The sequence below is a fragment of the Mustelus asterias genome, chromosome 26, assembly GCF_964213995.1.
Source record: "Mustelus asterias chromosome 26, sMusAst1.hap1.1, whole genome shotgun sequence".
Lineage (NCBI taxonomy): Eukaryota > Metazoa > Chordata > Chondrichthyes > Carcharhiniformes > Triakidae > Mustelus > Mustelus asterias.
Window position 1 is genome coordinate 20,247,733 of NC_135826.1, and position 21,821 is coordinate 20,269,553.

General features: G+C 39.7%; 1 protein-coding gene across 1 annotated transcript in view; it reads right to left on the minus strand.

Moving 5' to 3' along the window:
* Positions 1 to 16,656: 16,656 nt before the first annotated feature.
* LOC144479504 (guanine nucleotide-binding protein G(q) subunit alpha) overlaps positions 16,657 to 21,821 on the minus strand; it is a 130,401-nt gene continuing 125,236 nt past the window's right edge. The window contains exons 5-7 of the mRNA XM_078198235.1: positions 19,899 to 20,028; positions 19,364 to 19,517; positions 16,657 to 17,436 (exon numbers count right to left, since the gene is read on the minus strand). Of these exons, the coding sequence (XP_078054361.1) occupies positions 17,246 to 17,436; positions 19,364 to 19,517; positions 19,899 to 20,028 (475 nt within the window). The 3' untranslated portion in view covers positions 16,657 to 17,245. The remainder of the gene's footprint in view (positions 17,437 to 19,363; positions 19,518 to 19,898; positions 20,029 to 21,821) is intronic.

Sequence of the window (21,821 nt, forward strand, 5' to 3'; positions counted from 1 at the left end):
CACCACACTACCAGAAGGATGTGGAGGCTTTGGAGAGGGTACAAAAAAAGATTTACCAGGATGTTGCCTGGTATGGAGGGCATTAGCTATGAGGAGAGGTTGGAGAAACTTGGTTTGTTCTCACTGGAGCGACGGAGGTTGAGGAGAGACCTGATAGAAGTCTACAAGATTATGAGAAGCATGGACAGAATGAATAGTCAGAAGCTTTTTCCCAGGGTGGAACAGTCAATTACTAGGGGGCATAGGTTTAAGGTGCGAGGGGCAAGGTTTAAAGGAGATGTACGAGGCAGATTTTTTACACAGAGAGTAATGGGTGCCTGGAACTCGTTGCCAGGGGAGGTAGTGGAAGCGGATACAGTAGTGACTTTTAAGGGGCGTCTTGACAAGTACAAGAATAGGATGGGAATAGGGGGATATGGTCCCCGGAAGGGTAGGAGGTTTTAGTTAAGTCGGGCAGCATGGTCGGTGCAGGCTTGGAGGGCTGAAGGGCCTGTTCCTGTGCTGTAATTTTCTTTGTTCTTTGTTAACACTGCAATGAAGTTACTGTGAAAATCCCCTAGTCACCACACTCCGGCACCTGTTCAGGTAGCTCAGAGACACTAAAGACCTGGGTGTTGTCCCAGAAGTTGCCAAACTGGGGACGGATCTGGGTTAACTCTGGAAAGCTACACAATCAGGACCGTTATGATCAGAGGGAGACAATGTTCTTAGAAGTATGCCTTGCTGATGATGATACCAATGAAACTCAAAGAGAAAAGGTGTTGTTGGACAGAATTTCTGACCTACTGGAGAATTTAGCATGGCCAATGCACCTAACCAGCACGTCTTTCGGACTGTGGGAGGAAATGGGAGCACCCGGAGGAAATCTATACAGACACAGGGAGAACATGCAGACTCTGCACAGACAGTGACCCGAGCCAGGGATTGAACCCGGGTCCCTGGCGCTGTGAGGCAGCAGTGCTAACCCCTGCGAAAAGGGTGAAACTATGGCAGGTGGATTTCAATTTTAAGTGTCAGGTCATTCATTTTGGTTCCAAATAAGGGATAGTTCTACTTATTTAAATATTGAAAATCTCGAAACAGTGGGGGTCCCAAAAGATTAGGGGCCCCTGTAAATGGATGACTAAATTGCATGCAGGAACAGAAAAATCAAAACATCAAAGGAAGACCACAGCTGCGTTACTGTGTTCAGTTCTGCACCTTGGAAAGGATATTTCAGCCTTGGAAAGGGTACAGTACAGATTTCTCAGAATGTTACCAAGATTCCAGGGAATGGATTATCAGGAAATATTCATAAACTAGTTTATACTCCCTAGATTATAGAAGATCAAGGTGACTTGATTGAGGCTTGTGGATTCTCAAAGCAATTGAAATACTGTGGTGTGGGGGTGGGGGTCACGTTTGTACGGGTGGGGGAATGTGGAAGGGCGCATTACCGCAAAATCAGAGGCAAGCCATTCAAGAGACAGTTCTTGCTGCAAAGGTAGAAGCGTGGAACGTACTCTTACAAATCATACTTGCCCAAAAGGTTGGCGTTAAATGTTATCATAGTCATAGAGGTTTACAGCATGGAAACAGGCCCTTTGGCCCAACTTGTCCATGCCGCCTCCCTTTTTTGTAAATCACCAAGGGGTTGGATGTTGAGGGGCTAGATGACCTACTGCTGTTCCTGTATTAGCTGCAGATATACTGAACATTCATTAGTTACTTAATGGAAGATAATGGAAAAAAATTGCAAGGTTTTTTTGCAGAGTAATGGCGGTATTTAGAACAAAGAACAGTACAGCACAGGAACAGGCCCTTCGGCCCACCAAGCCTGCACTGACACATGATGCCTTTCTAAACTAAAAATCTTTTGCCTCTACGCGGTCCATATCCCTCTATTCCCTGTCTATTCATGCATCTGTCAAGATGTCTCTTAAACATTGCTGTTGTATCTGCTTCTACCACCTCCCCTGGCAGCGCATTCCAGGCACTTAACATTGTAAAAAAACTTGCCTCTCACATCTCCTTTAAACTTTCACCCTTATACCTTAAACCCATGTCCCCGAGTAATTGACATTTCTACCACGGGAAAAAGACCCTGACTATACATTCTATCCACGCCTTTCAATTTTTAAATCTTCTATCAGCTCACCCCTCAGCCTCCGACGTTCAAATAAAATCCAATCTCTCCTCATACCTAATACCCTCCAAACCAGGCAACATCCTGGTACCCTCTCCAACTCTACATTTAGGATCTGTATCCACACTACTGCTTAACCTGATAACAAAATTCTTTAAACCAAGGCCTATCCACAGTTTGGAACGGAGGGAAAATTTAGCTTGGCCAATGCGCCTAACTCGCACGTCTTTGGACTGTGGGATGAAACTGGAGCACCCGGAGGAAATCTACGCAGACACAGGGAGAACGTGCAAATTCCACACAGACAGTGACCCAAGCCAGGAATTGAACCCGGGTCCCTGGCACTGTGAGGCTACAGTGCTAACCACCATGCCACCCAATCCCCTTGGACACAGTAGGTTTTTCAGGAAAGAAACTGGGGAATGGAGGGTGGATTAGTGTCTGACAGGATGAAGAAGGGGAAATTCTGAAGGCAAGGGGATTGGGGCTCAAGGATAGAGAGAGGGTGACCGAGGATTGGAGTATCAGTGCAGGAGGCGGCTATTTGGCCCATCGAGTCTGCACCAATGACAATCCCACCCAGGTCCTAATCCATTAACCCCAAGTATTTACCCTGCTATTCCCCGACATTATGGGGCAATTTACCACGGCCAATCAACCTAACCTGCACATCTTTGGAGTGTGGGAGGAAACCAGAGCACCCGGAAGAAACCCACCCAGACATGAGGAGAACTAACAAACTCTACACAGTCATTCAAGGCCGAAATTGAACCCAGGTCCTTGGTGCAGTGAGGCAGCAGTGCTAACCACTGTGCCACCATGTCGCATGTGGGGCCAATGTTTTCTGCAGAGTCTGGACTATCAGGAACCAGTATCATGGTGAGTGGGAGAAGTGTCATGAGAGGCGTAGCCAGCAAAGGAGCGAGAAACTTAGGAACTGATCCTGTGGGACAATATTGACGAATCGTTCCCACTGTCGGAAAATGCAATAACATTTGTAGATGTCAGATCATCAAACATCCTGTAATCAAATATCACCTGATCAGATGGGCTTAGAATATCACTTAATCAAACTTCCAGAAATGACTTCAAACAGATTTGGCAACCCCCACTTACACGTAGCAGATTTAATTCACCAAAAAGATGCACAAAATATGCTTTCATTTTTAATTGTAACAAAACTAAAATTCAACCAAGAGATGGCAGTAGCAGCTCATCCAGCATGTATTAAATTTAAACTGATTCATGAAAGTAAAATGTTACATTTATATCCAGTTTTTCAAAAATGTTTTATTTTTAGTAATTCTTGGGGCAGATTGAGGGTGCCAGGATGCACCTGTTCTGGGCACTGACTGCACCAAGTTCTCCTAAGTCAGGTGAAGGGTGGCAGTGCAGAGTAAAACCATGATTATACTTCTTCCAAAGGGTTGTGAATCTGTGGAATGCGCTACCCCAAAGTGCGGTGGATGTTGGGACAGTGAGTAAATTTGAGGAGTTAGACAGATGGGCAGCACGGTAGCACAGTGGTTAGCACTGCTGCTTCACAGCGCCAGGGACCTGGGTTCGATTTCCGGCATGGGTCACTGTCTGTGTGGAGTTTGCACGTTCTCCTCGCGTCCGCGTGGGTTTCCTCCGGGTGCTCCAGTTTCCTCCCATAGTCCAAAGATGTGCGGGTTAGGTTGATTGGCCAGGCTAAAATTGCCCTTAGTGTCCTGGGATGCGTAGGTTAGAGGGATTAGTGGGTAAATATATAGGGATATGGGGGTAGGGCCTGGGTGGGATTGTGGTTGGTGCAGACTCGACTGGCCTCTCTGTACTGTAGGGATTCTATGATTTTTAATTGGTAGTGGGCTAAAGGGTTATGAGAAGAAAGCAGAAAAATGGGGATGAGGAGCATATCCGCCATGATCGAATGGCGGAGCGAATTTGATGGGCCGAATGGCCTAATTTTGCTCCCATATCTTATGAACTTATGCACTGACTACCTTAATACTAATGTTAGAGAGCTCTACTCTGTATTGTTGCAGTCTACATGGCCTAGATTCTCTATTAGTTTGACACCAATCAGAAAATTTCAGTTTCCGTGACAACTCATGACAAAGTGAGGGCAGTTTTTGAATTGTGAAACTACAGAAAGGAATTCGATTGAGGTCAACCCAAACCAGCTGACAGTAAGGAAAGAGATGACTCCGATTATTCTGGGCAGGATTAAACACTGGGTCTAAAGGTAAAATGGCAAATTTTAAACCCAGTGCAAGTACAATGAGATTTAATAGTTGCTGATATAAAAATTAAAGATTTGCATTTATATCATGCCTTACGTGCCCTCAGGACAGTTGTGTGATTTACAGCTAATTAATTACAATTGTAGTCTAGGAAATGTAGCAGCCAATTTGTAGGCAGCAAGGTACCACGAACAGCAACATGGCAATGACCAGGTCATCTGTTTCTTTCAGTGATTAAGAGATATATATACCGACAACACACTGGAGAGAACTGCTGTTTTTTGATTAGTGCCATTGGATCTTTTGCATCTCCCTGATGGCAGGTGTCTCATCGACATTGGTACTTCTGACAATTGGGGTCGACGCTGAAGGAGCTCTGCACTCTGATCAAGTTTCTGGAGTGAGACTTGAACTCCCGTTTCACTGACTCATAAGTTAGAGTAGCACCAACTGACTCATGGCTGATAACTTACATATTCAACATGCGACACAATACTGCATTTTATTTCCTTGTAGAATTGCAGGCTGATATATGTTACCGTGGAGACTGAATTCGATAGCCCTCAGGGATCACGATATGTGGTTAACCCATGCCCATTGATTGCAATGCAGGCAGCATGCCAACTTTGTGATTTCAGCCGATGCTCGTCACTTTGTTGATTAGTTGGTCGCAAAAACAGAAGGCTGGTTGCCAACATAGTGAAAAACTAGCACAACTTTAAGCTGGTCTGCACTTTTAAAAGGGAGGTGCATTTTAGCTCGAGCAGGTGCTGGCAGTTGCGCAGGAACTGACTCCAATCTGGGAAATGTTGAAGAATGGCAGTGTATGAATAACATGTGCTCCAAGATACTCTGATGTTGCACTGGAGGCTGAGTTCTGTACCACACAGGGCCAAACTATAACAGTCACAGTTTTAACATGGGTTTCCGAGTTGAAACCAAATAGAATTACCACAGAGAATATTATATATTTTAAGTATATAAAAAAAAATCAACCCAGTAATTGTTTTGGATCAGGCTTCTGTGATTGTGTGGAGTTTGCACGTTCTCCCCACGTCCATGTGGGTTTCCTCCGGGTGCTCCAGTTTCCTCCCACAGTCCGAAAGGTTAGGTACATTGGCAATGCTAAATTCTCCCTCAATGTAACCGAACAGGTGCCAGAGTGTGGCACTAGGGGATTTTCACAGTAACTTCAGTGCAGTGTTAACGTAAGCCTCTTGTGACACTAATATATAAACTTTAACTGGCTTCCTGTTCCTGCTTGGCTGCCACGCCAAATGTTTTATGGCATGTGCAGATGGGCAGTGTCTCATCAGGATCAACTGGCTGAACAACAAGCTTAATTAACCCTTGATCATTCATTATATATGGCAGGCAGGCTGCCCGTTTTGGTGCTCACCAAATTCAGGCCCTAGTTTTGATTTTCTTCAAACACAAAACCCTAACCCAAAGCCACACACTCATTCAATTTCTAGAACATCCACCAACCTTCTTCCGAAAATCTAAACCTTAACTGCACCTGTGACATGAACGGATAATGCTTTCTCAACCCTAATTTTTGTAATTGGACAAACAACTAAACAGCGAGACGATCATCTGAAAACATTAAACTGAGATTACTTGTGGAGACCTTCAGTTGTACATATCTTGGGATTCAGTGCAGGTAGCAGCAATTATGCTCTGATATTTCAGTCCCTTCTCTGCCAGCAGCCTTGCGGGTTATTTCTTTGCTGCTGCCACCATCTGGTTCTTTTGCCAAATGCCGCAAGTCTGTGTCCTCTGGCTACCAACCTTTCTGCCGCTCGGAACTGTTTCTCATTATTCTAATCAATATCCTTCCTGGTTTTCAACACTTCCATTAAATCTATATATTTTTTCTGCTCTAAGGAGAATAACCCCAACTAATGCCCTTTAGGGAAGGAAATCTGCCATCCTTACCCGGTCTGGACAACATGCAACTCCAGACCCACAGCAATGTGGTTGACTCTTAAATGTCCAAGTGAGACACTCAGGTCAAGGGTAATTAGGGATGGGCAATAAATGCTGGCCCAGTCAGTGACACCCACATCCCATGAACAAATAGAAAAAACTTCCCTCATCTTCACTGGTACCATTATAAACATGTCTATGGGAATTTATAATGTAAAAAAATTGATAGAGTGTATACAACGACGCAAGATCTTTAATAGGTTCTTGATTTATAACTTTCCTCATGGGTAAATACACTTTTCAGTGTATTACTATGCCAACACAAGCCTGAAGATACCAGGTTCAAATCCTGGACTACTGACACACTTGCATCAAAAATCAGAATTTTGACAAAGGGTCATCTGGACTCGAAACGTCAACTCTTTTCTCTCCTTACAGATGCTGCCAGTCCTGCTGAGATTTTCCAGCATTTTCTCTTTTGGTATCAGAATTTTCAATGTGACAATGAGAAAAATGTTTTTATTCATTACCTAACCTTACCAGAAATAAGCTCGAGGCTTGTCCCTGATTTGACGAGAAACTAAAATCAACTCTCTGTTTATTCACCGATCAGCTCCTTCCATTGTTCTTGTGTCATTTTGGGTAATTTTTTAAACCTGTCCCTGACACTTGCACTACTTCATCTCCAGAATTCCAAGTTAGGACTGCTCTGAAGGACGTAGTGTCTACCAGCTTTCCCTCTGCTCGGACTCTATCAGGCCTGCATGCCTTTACCTTCTTGCTCGCTCACTTGCTGTACTCATTCCTCATTGTCCAACCGTTGGCTGAATTGGATTAGAAAAACCTGAACATCATAAAAATAAAAACAGAATATGCTGGAAATACGCAGCAGGTCAGTCAGCATCTGTGGGAGAGAAGCAGAGTTAATGGATGAGATTTTGCATCCCACACCCCGTCCCCGCAAATGGCAGGTTCTTCTGGTCCCGCCGCTGTGAACGGGGTTTCCCATTGTTCGCACCCTTCATTGCCGAGGAGTCTGTCAGCAGCACTGGAAGATCCCACCGGCAGAAAAACTTTGCTCAATGTTTCAGGACTATGACCTTTCATCAGAATACATGAGACTAACAGGATTCTGATGACTGGATTAGATCAATTAATATTGGGTCCTGTTCTCATCTGAACTGCTTACTATTCCAGGATCATCCTGCAATGCAAAGGTAACTCGGGATTTATTTTCTCTACTACAGGCTGTTTTCGTAAACCCCTCTCCAGTCTCCTCCAACCTCACCTCCAGATGCAAGGAACTCAGGTTTCTGACACCAAGTCAGAGAACGTCCAATCAGCTATCTCTGCCACGTCACTAAGCCGAACAAGCCAAACATCCCAAAGGCTCCCCTTCTCCTAGTCTCCAAATTTCACATTTCTCTAGTTTCTTTCCTGTCTTCCTGAGCACCGTGTCCATGAGGCCCACCTCCATCTGGCCCCATTCCCCATCTGTAACTGATCACCCAATTCCCTACCTTGCGTTTATTCTCTGCATTGCAAACCCTATACAGCTGGCATCCCTTATCGATTTATGTTGTAAACCCTAACATTCAAGATCCATTTGGGGCGGCACGGTAGCACAGTGGTTAGCACTGCTGCTTCACAGCACCAGGGACCTGGGATCCATTCCCGGCCTGGGTCAGTGTGTGTGGAGTTTGCATGTTCTCTCCGTGTCTGCGTGGGTTTCCTCCGGGTGCTCCGGTTTCTTCCCATAGTCTGAAAGATGTGCTGGTTAGGTGCATTGACCCGAACAGGCGCTGGACTGTGGCGACTAGGGGAATTTCACAGTAACTTCATTGCAGTATTAATAAAAGTCTTACTTGTGACTAATAAATAAACTTTACTTTGCCATTTTGATTGGAGTACTGAGACATCTTCTGACACATACTTTCTTTTGGCTTCTGTCCAGTCATACTGTGTTCTCTTTGCTTTGTTGATTGTTGCTCCAGTGACCGAGCACAGAAGTACAATATCTATTCATACTCCAAATTCTCTTCCAATTTCACCTTTGCTGCGATTTCATGTTAAGTTGCACACCTTATGACACTCAACTTATGAATAATTGATCAAATGTATCCACCACTGACATTGCAAGACAAGATTTTAAAAATGCTGAAGTCGAGAGGATTTTATAAAATGCTGTGTCAAACGATGCAGCAGAACCTGAAAGTTGATCTTCAGCAGGAACTCCATCACAGAACAGTTTGAAAACCCTATTAAAAGGAGTTAGCCAGATGAGGCAAATTGGAAAAAAAAACAAACATCACTGCAGAGTAGAACTATTCATTAGATGTTTGAAGTTAATGATAATTAAAACAAGTGCTTTGTTTAAAGAGTTATGTATATCACCAGCAGTGCAGCTCAAATGCGCAATTCAATTTTATCCCCAAGTGAGCTCGATTCCCTTTCGAACAAATTTTGTACCAAGTCATACTTGTTTATATCAGGAAGTAAATGGACTAAAAGCCACCTTAAAAACTGGAGGAGGGCAGAGAGATTTCTAAGCATCAAGGTGAAGCACTCTAAATGATAGCGAAGGCCAAAAACTTTGAAAAAGCTGCCCTTCACCAGTGGGGACGTTGATAATCTATGGGTGGGATTTTTCTCCCTCTCCGCAGCATGTTTCACGGTGGCAGGAGGTGGCACATCCTCACCGGCGGCAGGATCTTATGGCTCTGCCATTGTCAGTGGTGTTTCCCATTGAGGGCACCCTTCGCCTCCGGGAAACCTGTGCCTGAGGTGCACCTTCGGCGGGACTTCAAGGCGGCATGAACGGCAGCAAGATCTTGGCGTACGTCTACAATCTTTCTTCTTTGAATAAGATGTGGAGATGCTGGCGTTGGGCTGGGGTGGGCACAGTAAGAAGTCTCACAACACCAGGTTAAAGTCCAACAGGTTTATTTGGAATCACAAGCTTTCGGAGCGCTGCTCCTTCATCAGGTGAGTGGAGAGGTAGGTTACACAAACATGGCATATATAGACAAAGACACAATTGCAAGATAATGGTTGGAAGGTGAGTCTCAAGCTTGAGACAATTCACACCTCTTTAATCTGTGCTTATCCCTCTCTCCACTCTCACTGTCTGTACCTGTCTGGACTTGATTACCTGAAAAGACTTGCATTCCAACCATTATCTTGCAATTGTGTCTTTGTCTATATATGCCGTGTTTGTGTAACCTACCTCTCCACTCACCTGAAGAAGCAGCGCTCCGAAAGCTCGTGATTCCAAATAAACCTGTTGGACTTTAACCTTGAATAACTAAGACAATTATAACAAGTTAGATTTGGTGGTGAGATAGCTAATTGCAATATGAAAAAATAACTATGCAAAACTGATCCTGCCTTCGGAAATAAATTTCAATAAAAATCAATGTTTATGCCCACATAAACAGTCACCACAGTTCATAACATTTTGGGACCTTAGAGAGAAATGATAAGCAGTTATGTGAAAATCTTTTGTCTTTTTTGTCAGCCAGTGCTGACATGTTACCCGATTATACACTGTATTTTGCAGTAAAATAACGACAAATTGCAAACGATATAGGAACAAAATTTATTCCAATTTCAAACAGAGAATTTCAGGATAAGGATATGAAAATCAAGTCCATGTTTCCATGAGGGTCAAGCAACAGAGGTCAAATTAAACTATTACAAAATTATGGCCGAAAAATACTGTATTAATAACCAGTAAGACCCATCTTGGGTAATTATTGTACAAGATTTCTTTTATGTTTCAAAAACTATGCCCTTCCCCAACAACAATACATGCATTAAAATGACACAATTTAAAAACAGCAGTTATAGCTCTTAAATAGTTTAAAGTTTCCTTTTAACAGGACCTAATATACAAGTCCAACCTAAATTTCCACCACATTGGCACTTGTAGAGTCTGGCACTACAAAGAAGGGACTTGGCACACTTTAATTCATTATTCTACATAATTTACATTTGGTTTACTTAAAAAAAATGTGAAAGATCAGTAATACATATTTTAGTTCAATACACCACTGCCGATGGCTGCCATGCCTCAATTTTCTTCACGAAGTTACAAGCATAGAAATACACAACAAAATATGGAGTTTGAATATTCCACCAAATGAATACTAAAATGTTAACAACCCAGACCTATGACAGAACAGTTACTTTGCATGAAGCCAGGACATCTACAGAGGTATAATATTCATTCTATACACAATCTTACTGAAGCCTAAGATGACTTCTCAGCTCAAAATGCATTAATCCCAAATAGCTGAACAGGCTTATTTTTCCACATGGAGCTTTTTGTACCGTAGCTATAGCAAGGACGCTTCTATATGAATTGCTGTGTTGAGGCAAAGCCAAAGACTGTATGACAACAATGCCCCATGAACCTTCTCTGCTGACTTGGCAGCACGCTGGCAATCAAGATTAAAATCTTCCTGTCGTTGCAGTCGCTGACACCATTGAGCAATGCAATTTGGAAAACTTACATAAACTAGCCATGCTGTGCCTCTGCAGTAGCTATAAATGCCAATGCCATCTTCTCCATTAAAAACAGCCACAGATGGTTCATTAGATATTCTCCCTCACCCACCCTTCCCGATGCCTGACCAAAATGATACACAACCGCTAGCTTTTCAACTTCATAGTGCAGAGAGGTGTAGACAGATACAACATTGTTAGTTAAGAAAATCCATATGTTTTGCTTCCTCAAAAGCTGTGTCTATCACAGTGGCACTCAGTAAACAGACCCATTCTCTCCGACTTTCCAGTTCTGACTTGCTCATCTGCACTTAAGCTGCGTGTACCACTAATTATAACCTGCAAATTTGTTGTAATGTTGTTACACTCACATTTAGTGCTGTTCCCTTTCCAACATAGCCAGAAAATACAACGAGCAGACAGGTTATCCTCATATCCACAGTACAACAGAAAGGCTTCCATTAGAACAAAATTTAACCCCTAACATCAATAGAGCATTCTTAATGTCCCTATGTTAGGATAGCTAGGCCCCCGAATAATAGTTGAAAATAAATAGACACAAGTGTTGAAGCCAACAACCTAGCTGGAAATGTAAGGGTGTAGAGAAGTGGAAAAGGGCAGGGGGGGTCTTGGGAAAAAGCCTGCGACATAGAGAAAACTTAATGGAAAAATGACAATTGGTAAGTTAGAAGCACAAAGTGTGTGAATGCTTTCCCCCATCCTCACCAGGAACTTTCATCTGCTCTCCGATACTACCTATCTATTCCACGAGCCCCCGTAGGCTTCACATTTACTTCCAACACCGCACCAAAACTTTCCATTGTGACTCACCATGAGCTACAAAGAAGTCAACCTGATTCACTGTTTTTCTTTCGCTCATTCTGGTGGGAGAATTGCTGGGCCTTTGGGAACTCCCCATTAACAGCACACAATAGGAATGTGAGAAATTTCAGGTACAGGTTAATGTTCTAATGCTCAGATGCAGTGATCGGATGAAAAGTTGGCAATTCTTTCTTCTAAAAGACCTTTTGGCACTTTATTTGTAAATACCTTTTTACAGAACAAATGTTGCATCATAAACATTACCATCAAGTTCACATAGTGAAACATTAATCTATTTAAAATTCGTTAGCACAACTTCACGCACATGAATTAAACATGAAAGCTGATTCAAGTTCACTATATTCATTGCTCCTGTTGGAACTGCCAAACTGGAGGTGTGGAAAGGGAGACTGACTGGTGCTTTAAGAATACTAAACAAGTGAATTATAAAAACCGTATTTTAGTTATAAAAATGATATTCTGGCAATCTCTTCAACAATGCAACAAGGCAGACAATGTAAAAGAAATTAAGATTTCAGAAAGTTTTGGCCAAAATAATTAACTGTAAAATAGGGTTTAAGTTGCATCCTCATTTAGGTTTGCCTTGTGTTTTTTAAAAAAAGCCCAAAAAATCTAATTAATCCAATATACTGCATTTCTGAATCAAGAAACATAAACACTTATATTGCTGATTTTAACGTAGTAATAAATCTTTGCACGTGTTACAGAATTAGTCCAAATCCTGTGACATTTGTCCATCTGTATATCATTATACAAGTAGTACAAACTGTGTCCTTCACCACATAATCTAAACGATCAAATATGTAAAAAGTAAATCAATCACGGTAGATTCAAGTTAACATCCCCAATTTCCCACCTGCTTTCCCAAAATATTTGCAGAACACTGATAAAAGCAAAAGCTTATGATAGTGAAAGCAATGTGGAAAAATAGCCTAGACAGCTCTCAATACTGTAGAACAGATAGCTAGGAAGATTACTACTACTACTATAATGCAATTGCTAATATGCCAATAATATATCTTTTAAAAAATCAAGAAGCCTTCTAGTCCTCCACAAGGAATAAGACGGAAATTAAAATAGGATTCCTGACAGAAGCTTGGTCCCCTGGTTTAAATACAATACAAAAGAGACATTTCTCATTTTTAGTTTCCTATATCATGCAAGCGTATGCTACATACATTTTATACATTTTTTGCAAATCTGGGTAAAAGTTAAAACCACCTACCACCCTCAATTTGGTAAATTATTTCTCCTCACACAGGGACCCATATTCACAAAAGTAATTGCGCAAGAAGTGTAAATTGGAATCCCATCCCAACACTTTGCATTGTCATCTTTTCTGACTATGGGTCCATGTTTTCAATACCATGCACGCAAGATCTGTCTAATATACTGAAAACTGCACAGAACCCAGGGCCAAATATGGATCACCCAGTTAGTTTAAAATATGTGTTTTATTTTTAAAAATCCAAAGTGGAAAGGAGTTTTTCCTTGGAAACTCTGGATGGCAAAGGGTATAAAGTGAATCAAAATATTATTTACACAGGCTGGTTGGCGTTTAGGTTAAAACAAGCTATACTTTCTTTGTCAAATATTAGAAGTGAAAATTAATGCTTTGTTTACATCCGGAAATGTTAGATTTGAGTTTCCACTGCGATATATGTGGTGTTGAACTGAATAATCCGAGCAAAAGATGGGTAACACGTGCAAAAGCTACACGTTCTGCAACTATCCATCAAATCCTCAACTACTGTAAACAAACTATGTTTAAAAAAGTCAGTTTTTCCTTTCTAAGGGACTTGGGGAGATGTTAGCCAGCCACTTTCAGCTAAAGGATCACTAACAGGCCACAGTAGAAAATTGCTTAGTGTAATTTAAAAATGAGATCATTCAAGAATAATGCTGTCTCCCCGTTGACATTAAAATAAAACAGTGTTACATTTGATAAAAAGTACGCACACAGGAAGTTCAGTTCCAGAATTCTGCTAAACTTTCTCTCTGAAACGAATACCTAATTAGGCAAAAATGACATTCTTTCTGAAAAATTAGATATTGAAAAGTTTAGAACATAATATGCTACTGCAGGCACTAAGTAATCTGAAGCAGCATTATTCACTGTAAATTCCAATTTGTCCAATATCATTCAGGCAAAGATAAATATATAATATACATTAATACACAGAAGGTATTCATTATAATTAAATCATTTCGACTGAATGGGTAAAAAGGATTGCTACTACTGGAAAGGGCACAGTGTGGCAAATGAGCTCCCTCTATTAAATTCTGTAAAAATAACTTCAGCTGTAGAAAGTAGATACAGGTGATGTGGGGGCAAAGTTCTACACAATATTTTCAATTGAAGGCATGAATATTCTATTATTTGGCTGATTTAGCTGCAACTAAATCATACCACGCGCTTTCAAGTAAAAGTTTTTATTCTGCTATATGGCAAATTTTAGATATTTAGATTACTCTGTCAGGATAACAATATCTAATCAATTTTGAAGTTTTATCCTGCAAACCTAGCTTTCCCCAAATCTCTACTAGGAACTGTAACATTCCCACATCCTCTGCCTTTTTATGAAGATTTCACGACATTTTGGTTCCACTGCAGAATTGCACAGATACACAGATATCTTGTAGTTAACCATCATTTTTTTGGGTTGTTAAATTTACAAGTGTTAATTACAAGGGTAATAGAGGAAGAATCAATAGCTGACTAACAATCTTTGTTCTAGCCCTATAGAATATAACGTAAGCATGTAACATTACTGACAAATAATTCAGTTTAGGATTAGGTAAGGCACTCTCTGCTTTACTTCACTGCCACAGAATTCAACACAGATAGACTCCCTTTTTACTTTCTCCCACCAAATTTCTTAAAACGTATATGGGTCATTTTTTTCCCCTCTGGGCAAACTTGAGCATTCACACATTCCAGTCCTGTCAAAACTCCCAAGGCCTTTCATGTAAACTTAAGAGTTAAGGACATATTACTACATTGGTTTATTAAAACAATGGCATTTAGTTTTTTTTAAAACAGAAACAAGAAATCTTTGCAGGATACTGGAGTGTTTAGTAAAAGTTTGTAGTGTACAGAATATTTGTCTGTTTTAGCAACAGCCTACATAGAGCAGAAATAAATTAAAAATGAGCAAATACAATCATAATTCTCCTTCAATTATCAGTCTTACTTGACATTGAAGGTATTTTAAATGAAGTCAAATGTCTATGACAGCTATTACTCCTATATGTAAGAACCCCGGACAAGAACTCAAAATATAATTTTGGAGATTTCAAATTCCTTAGACTTCCCAAGGGTAGGAACACAAGATCTGACAGAGTAAGTTAATTCAAATGTACCCCATTCATACTTTATACCATCCTACTCATATATGCCAAACTTCTAATTTTAAAAGTCAATTTTCATAAAAGGAATTGAATTCATAGTAACTATAACTGAAGGTGAAATCACACTATCCACCAAAAACAATCTAATATAAATGCCACACAACTGAATTTTCTAGATTTTGAGTGTCAAGGACATTAATCATTTTTAAGTAAAAATGAATTAATGTTTGGGGTTGAAGAAACAGTTTCTTGCTGCCAGCTGTTTTAACAGAAATCTACCAATCAAAATCTTAGGCATCTACTTACTTCCCGCTCTTACTACAACGTATTAGGAATAAACTATTGTGCAGGCATGCCAACATTTTAGGACCAAAGAACAATTCTCACCATTACATTTGATTATACCAAACTCACAGCTGACCAAATTACAATTTCAACCACATTTGAATTATTGTCTACAATCAAACCAAGACTTACTTAGCTCTGAATTATTAGCCATCATTACAAATTACAACAAAAATCAGTTAGTTATAATTTTGAACAGTGACATTTGCAAAGGCATTTATTAGATTATAATCAATAATAAAATGTAAAACACTGCATCTTATAACAGCCGTTGCTCTAACTCATTCAAGTCTGCTTAATCCAACCTAGTTGTTTTAGTTGAGGTTTATTAACCCAACAATTACAATTTTGGATGTAGAGTTCTTTTGTTGGATAATGTGTCAAGCAAATGACAGGGCACCTTCTGCTGGTGGAAGGCAGCAACAACAATGAAAGGGCATAATCCAGGAAGGTTACTGAGTATACCGAGTGGGCAGCAGCATGGTGATTTGAATGCAGGAAAACATACATCCCCAATTACGTTAAAAGAAACAGAAAAAGCACAGACATCAGCCCTTTCTAAACATGCCATTTCTGCTTTACCACAATATGCAAGATACGAGTGTGGGAGCCTTCAACTTTTAACAATACAAAGTAGTTCCAATATTCATTTGGAGAGGTCAAAACTTTTAAACAAAAAGGTACAGTATATTTATGGCACTGTGCAGCATTTATAAAAGCCATCCTTTCACCTTTGTATAGAGAAATCACACAAATTAAGAGCTGTGTAGTGCAACTTTCTTGGCACCTGCATTCCTATGAAACACAGATGGAGGTTTTCTTTTCAAAACAGGCCTGATATCATACCTATAATTAAAAAAAAATCTGTAAAAGTACCTGACTGCATAAAACTATCCTGCTATTAAAAACTTCCAAGGTTAAAACCCCTCATCTGAGTAAAATTAGCATAAACTGTCAATGTACTTTAGTTTAGCAAGTCATCCTAAAAAAAAAGCCATAACTTGCCATTGTAGTGTACAGCAGTAAAAAAAAATCAAAGTTTGGCAACAGCTGAGTATCTGTAAACCAACTCGTACAGAAACATTCTAATCTGAAATCAAGCCTAAGTATACTGGTCCATAAATTAGATAAATACACTTATTTCTTTATACTAGATTTGGCTTCATTTGTTTGCCAAGTAATCATTATTTCCACATCTCAGGTTTCTAAGTACTTGAGCAAATTTCCCCCACCCCCCACCCTTTCCCCATGATATTTGCTCAACATGCTATTCCTTAGTGACCTCCCATCTTTGTAGTCTATGGCTGAAATACAGCAAGTAGCAAACTATATGTATAACATCAATAATTTATTTTAAAAAATCAAAAAATAAATCACAGTATCAATACTTTCTCATTGATCAGAAAAAAAAACAAATAAACCAGAAATAGTACATCGATTATGCAAGTGATGGCTTGGTTTCTGTCAGACAGAGTCCTGAAACATCACCACTGTGCACCACAGAACGTATCTGTGATCAGACAGCAGAAGACCAGTATAACTGAAAGAGCAGAGAGCAGGAATGGCATTGCATTTTGATTTGGCAAGTGGAAGAACACCTGCTATTCTTCATTTGAACAAGCATTAAAGAGATTGTAGCTCAAGCCAACTATCTGTTATACAGCTAGTTATTAAGTGATATTTGAAAAAAAATGGAAATGTAGATTGGCACCCAAAAAGATGCACCTTAAAAATGTGTCCCCTTGCCCCTCCCTGACCCTGCATTGAATAAAACCATTTTTGTTTTTAAAAGAAGCTACAACTCTGTGGACACACACAGACAAGAATCCAGGATGACAATTAGCAGTTTGCAAACTTCACAGATCATAACAATTGCGGTCATTATGGTTTAAATTTTCTTTTTTCCTTTTCTTTGGCCTGGTCAGACCAAATTGTACTCTTTCAGGTTCAGCTGTAGAATTGTATCTTTGACAGCCGCAAAGACGAAACGTATGTTCTCTGTGTCTGTGGCACATGTGAAGTGAGAGTAGATGATTTTGTCACTATCTGGGTTCAGGTCAACAAACATCTTCAGGATGAATTCTCGAGCAGCTTGTGCATCTCTCTGTGGACCTAGAAAACACATGCACAAAATAGCAACTGGCTTTCTTTTTTGTTCACAAGCAAGACATAAAGGTTGTATTGCTCTAAAATATTATATATTGGACATTTTCATACCCAGGAAGCAACCCACAAATTCTTAATGTTAAGCAATGCCATTCTAACTAAATTAATGAAGCTGTCATTATGTCGTAGTCCAAATTATGGGAAGCTGAGCTTAAATGTTTGTTTCCCATTTATTTTTTAATGTACAATTGATCCTCCGATAAACCAGCAACACTGTTGGGACCTTCCACACCATGCATGTGCGAACTGGCGTTGTGGGAGGTTTTAGCCAACGTGTAACTGTAGAATTGGCAAGAGCCATAGGCAGAATAGCAACGTTCATGTTTGAGAATGCCACCAGAATAGTTCATCTGCTGGCCAAGGCTATGTTGTCAGAAAGGCCCAGTAGGAAATCTTCTTCACTGTTAGTCTAAATAAAATTCAGCAAGTTCAGTTTATGTGATTACTTATTTGAAAAATAATCTAGAATTAGTGTGTTAAGGATATAGAATTTCAATTGGCACTGCTGGCAAATGATGACAGCTACTCCCTTACACATGAAGTTTTCAAGATTATGACACTGAAAAATAATCTCAGGAATATAATATAACCTAGAGGATAGGAACATAATTATAAAATGGCTTGAATTTCAGTCTTATGATTTATTTCAATAGACTATCTCCATCATAGGGAATTATTACTCCACATATGAAACAAATAAGCTAATTCTACAAACCATCAAAACACGTTTCTAAAACAACAGCTTTTAACATACAAACGGTTGTGCCAGAATCAGTGCAATTTCTATCCGGTGGTTCAACAAAATCCAATGATAAACCACCACTAGATTGACCGTAAGAGCAGTGTAGATCAATCACAAACTCGAGAAAGGTGGTAAGTGGGATAGAGAGATACGTTTGTAGTTTATTCAATTTTCTTGTCATCACATTAGAAGAAGAGAGCTTGCTGAACCAATAACAAGCAGCTTCCAGAAGAAGTGTGATATCAAAAGGCAAGCAGCAATCAGCTATGTTTTAGATGGAGAGCAGGATCAGGTCTGGGACCTCTCATCATGCAAGCCAGCAACCAGAAAGAAGTACTGCTCATAGCCGCTTACAAAAATTTAGAAGCTGCAGTGCCCAGCAAATTGTGGAAAAACTCCGAATTTGGGTGAAAGAGAAAGATTTCAAAATTTAATACTCAATCATGCTAGGTGTTTGTTAAGTCACACTTAGCTGTATGCAAATAGTGTTTGCTATTAAAATGTGTGCATGTCGTTGAAGTAGTGTCACTACAGTTTGCCTGCGGTGATTCGTCATCAACTTCTATTCTTCAATACTGATTCAACTGTATATAGCAGTTTTATTAACATTTATTAATTTCTAAAGCCAAATCAAGTCCTTGAAATTTTGTATTCTTTAGAAAATAATCAGAAAATGTTATGCAGTGAGGTGTGCTTTCTTTTGATGCTACATTGGTTTCCGAGTTAATATGTCTCCAATACTAAAAGTACAAACATATGTTAGGCAACTCATGCCATGATAGAACAAAAACAGCTGATAAATAAAAGCAGTATTGATGTAAAACCAATACTTAATCAAATCTGAATAAATAGATTTATGCCAAATTTGCAGTAGAAACAAGTGGTCAAAAAGAGAAGACAAAATTAACACTTGGGTAACATATGTTCAATACCCTTTTGATATTTTTTATCTTCTATTCCATGCAAAGTTCAATATATTTTTTCTCCCACTTACCACTGTACAACAATCTCACAAGCGGATTTTGAATTCTCAATACTGCACCCTCTGTTTAAGACTTCATTCCCCCCCCCCCCCCACCAACTTTCAGAAACTCTCAAAAAAAAATTGACATCCAGGGATTCACTACTTACCGTCAAACTCTGGAAAGTAGTCAACCAAATGGGAGTACATAATCTTTTCTTCCAGGAGATCCTTCTTATTTAAGAAGAGAATGACGGAGGAGTTTTGAAACCAGGGATATGTGATTATCGTCCTAAATAGTGCTTTGCTCTCCTCCATTCGATTCTGGAAAGATAGTTATAAGAATAACTGCTGAAAGCTGTACCAAGTGTTTCTGGCACTTTGATGTTAACTCAACTGACCATGCTGTCTTGTATTACAAACTTTGTTTTACACAACATTTTCAGAAATGTTTCCAATAATGTGTTTCAATGCTCATGTCTGATTATGATCATAATAAATTAGTTTCCTTAAAAGTAAATATTCAAATACGAAAAGTCCTAAAATTAACCAGTACCACACTCAATTATTTTCTCACTAGATTCCAACTCTCAATATTTTCAATCTACCAAAGAACTTCTTAGTTTATGTTTAACATTCAAGTATTTTTGGCTTCAAATGCAACACCGTTTTGAAGACTGGCACTTCAAAAAAAAATCCACACACCTCATTATCAGATTCTACAAGAACCTGGTCGTATTCGCTAAGTGCTACTAAAAACATGATGGATGTCACGTTTTCAAAGCAATGTATCCATTTCCTTCTTTCTGACCTCTGGCCTCCGACGTCCACCATTCTAAAAAAAAAATGAAGTACACTGAAGTAATACTCAGGAGAAGAAAAAGATAATAAATTGTTCCCAACCATCATCCTATAATGCACTAAATACAAAGAATTATGTATTCTACTCAGGGTATAGTGATCGATCAGTATTTTCTTTTCTATGCTTGACACAATATTTCTGTGACTGATTTGCCCGAAAACAGCAAGTGAAAAAAACTGTTTGATCAGGCCTGTTGGTTTGTATCTTTTTCTACAACAAAAAATATTAAATGACTATTAAAGATTAGAAAGTTAGAGGAGCACATGCAGCACTGAGTTCCACACAACAGGAAAAATATTGAACTTTAGAGAGCACACTGTGCAGGCGCACTAAGGTGGTGCCTGGTGGGTGAAAATATGAAGGCTGGCTTGAAAAACCGGATCTTGTTTCATGTGAGCAATATTGATAGGGTGATATGAAAGGAGTGTGAAAAATTAAGAAAAGGATGAGACAGGCTAGATAAAAGCAAACTTTCTGCAGTAGTTGTGGGCTCAAAGACAAGGCCAATAGATACAAGATTAAATATTAGTGATTTAGATCAAGGACATTCTTTACATTGTGATTGAGGCAGAATATCTAAGATAGGCAGATGACAAAAAAAGGGGATGAGAGAATATGGGAAACAGGGTGGGTAAATGTGATTAGGACTATTTGTTTGTGTGACGGGAAAAGACTAAAACAACTGGCCCATTTGCAATTTTTAAACTTCTAATTAGGTATATGCATTTAGATTGACACCAGAATTGTGTTAGTGTATCAAAACTACATTTCTGAATGGAATATGCTTATACCTTCACCGACAAAAAGGACAAATCCTAGCTAATTTTACAATTAGCAGTGGAAGAGTAATTTACTGGCAGTATGTTTTACACATGGATTGAAATATAACACGTTTTATTAACAAGAGCCATGGCTGTCAAGATGGTTCTCATTTTTTCTGATTACTCCAAGAGAAATACAATGCAAAAGCAGTTGAAAAATGAACAGAGGAGTTATAAACAATGTGAACCATCTTCCCTGTAGTTTAATGCATTCGCCAACAATCCTGAGTTGAAGCTGTATAGTTGTTATGGTACAAGCACTTTCTGGAGTTACATTATAAAAGATACCCTTGCACCAGCTAATGTTTGTTGTCTGATTATGCTCTTGTGAAGCACCTTGGGATGTTTTGAAATCTCTATATAAATGCAAGTTGTCATTGGCTTTATGTGATTACCTACTTACAGGTATCAGAATGATGGGATGGCAAGGAAGGTGGTGAATATCAGAAAACAGTGGAGAGCTGCAAATTAGTTCTTCCAGGATCAAGGAATTTCCACCTCAAGGGAAATACCAACTGGGGTGGGGGGTTGTGGCAGCAGGGGTCCAGTAGGACGAGAGCAGGTAACCCAAACAACACTGCTAAATCTTCCCAAACTGTTGCTAGTACTTATCCCAGGAATGGAGGGATTTTCTTAAGAGGAAAGATCAAGTAGGTTGGGCCTTTACTCACTGAAGTTAAGAAGAATGAGAGGTGACCTTGTTGAGACATACAGGATTCACGGTGGCTTGAGAGGGTGGATGCTGAGAGGTTGTTTCCATTTGTGGAAGAATCGAGGACCAGAGGGCATAATCTCAGAATAAGGGGTCGCTCATTAAGACAGAAATGAGGAGGAATTTCTTCTGGGGGTAGTGAATCTGTGGAATTCTTTACATCAGATGGCTGTACAGGCCAAGTCGTTCAGTATTTTCAAGGCTGAGATAGATTTTTAATAAGCAAGGCAATC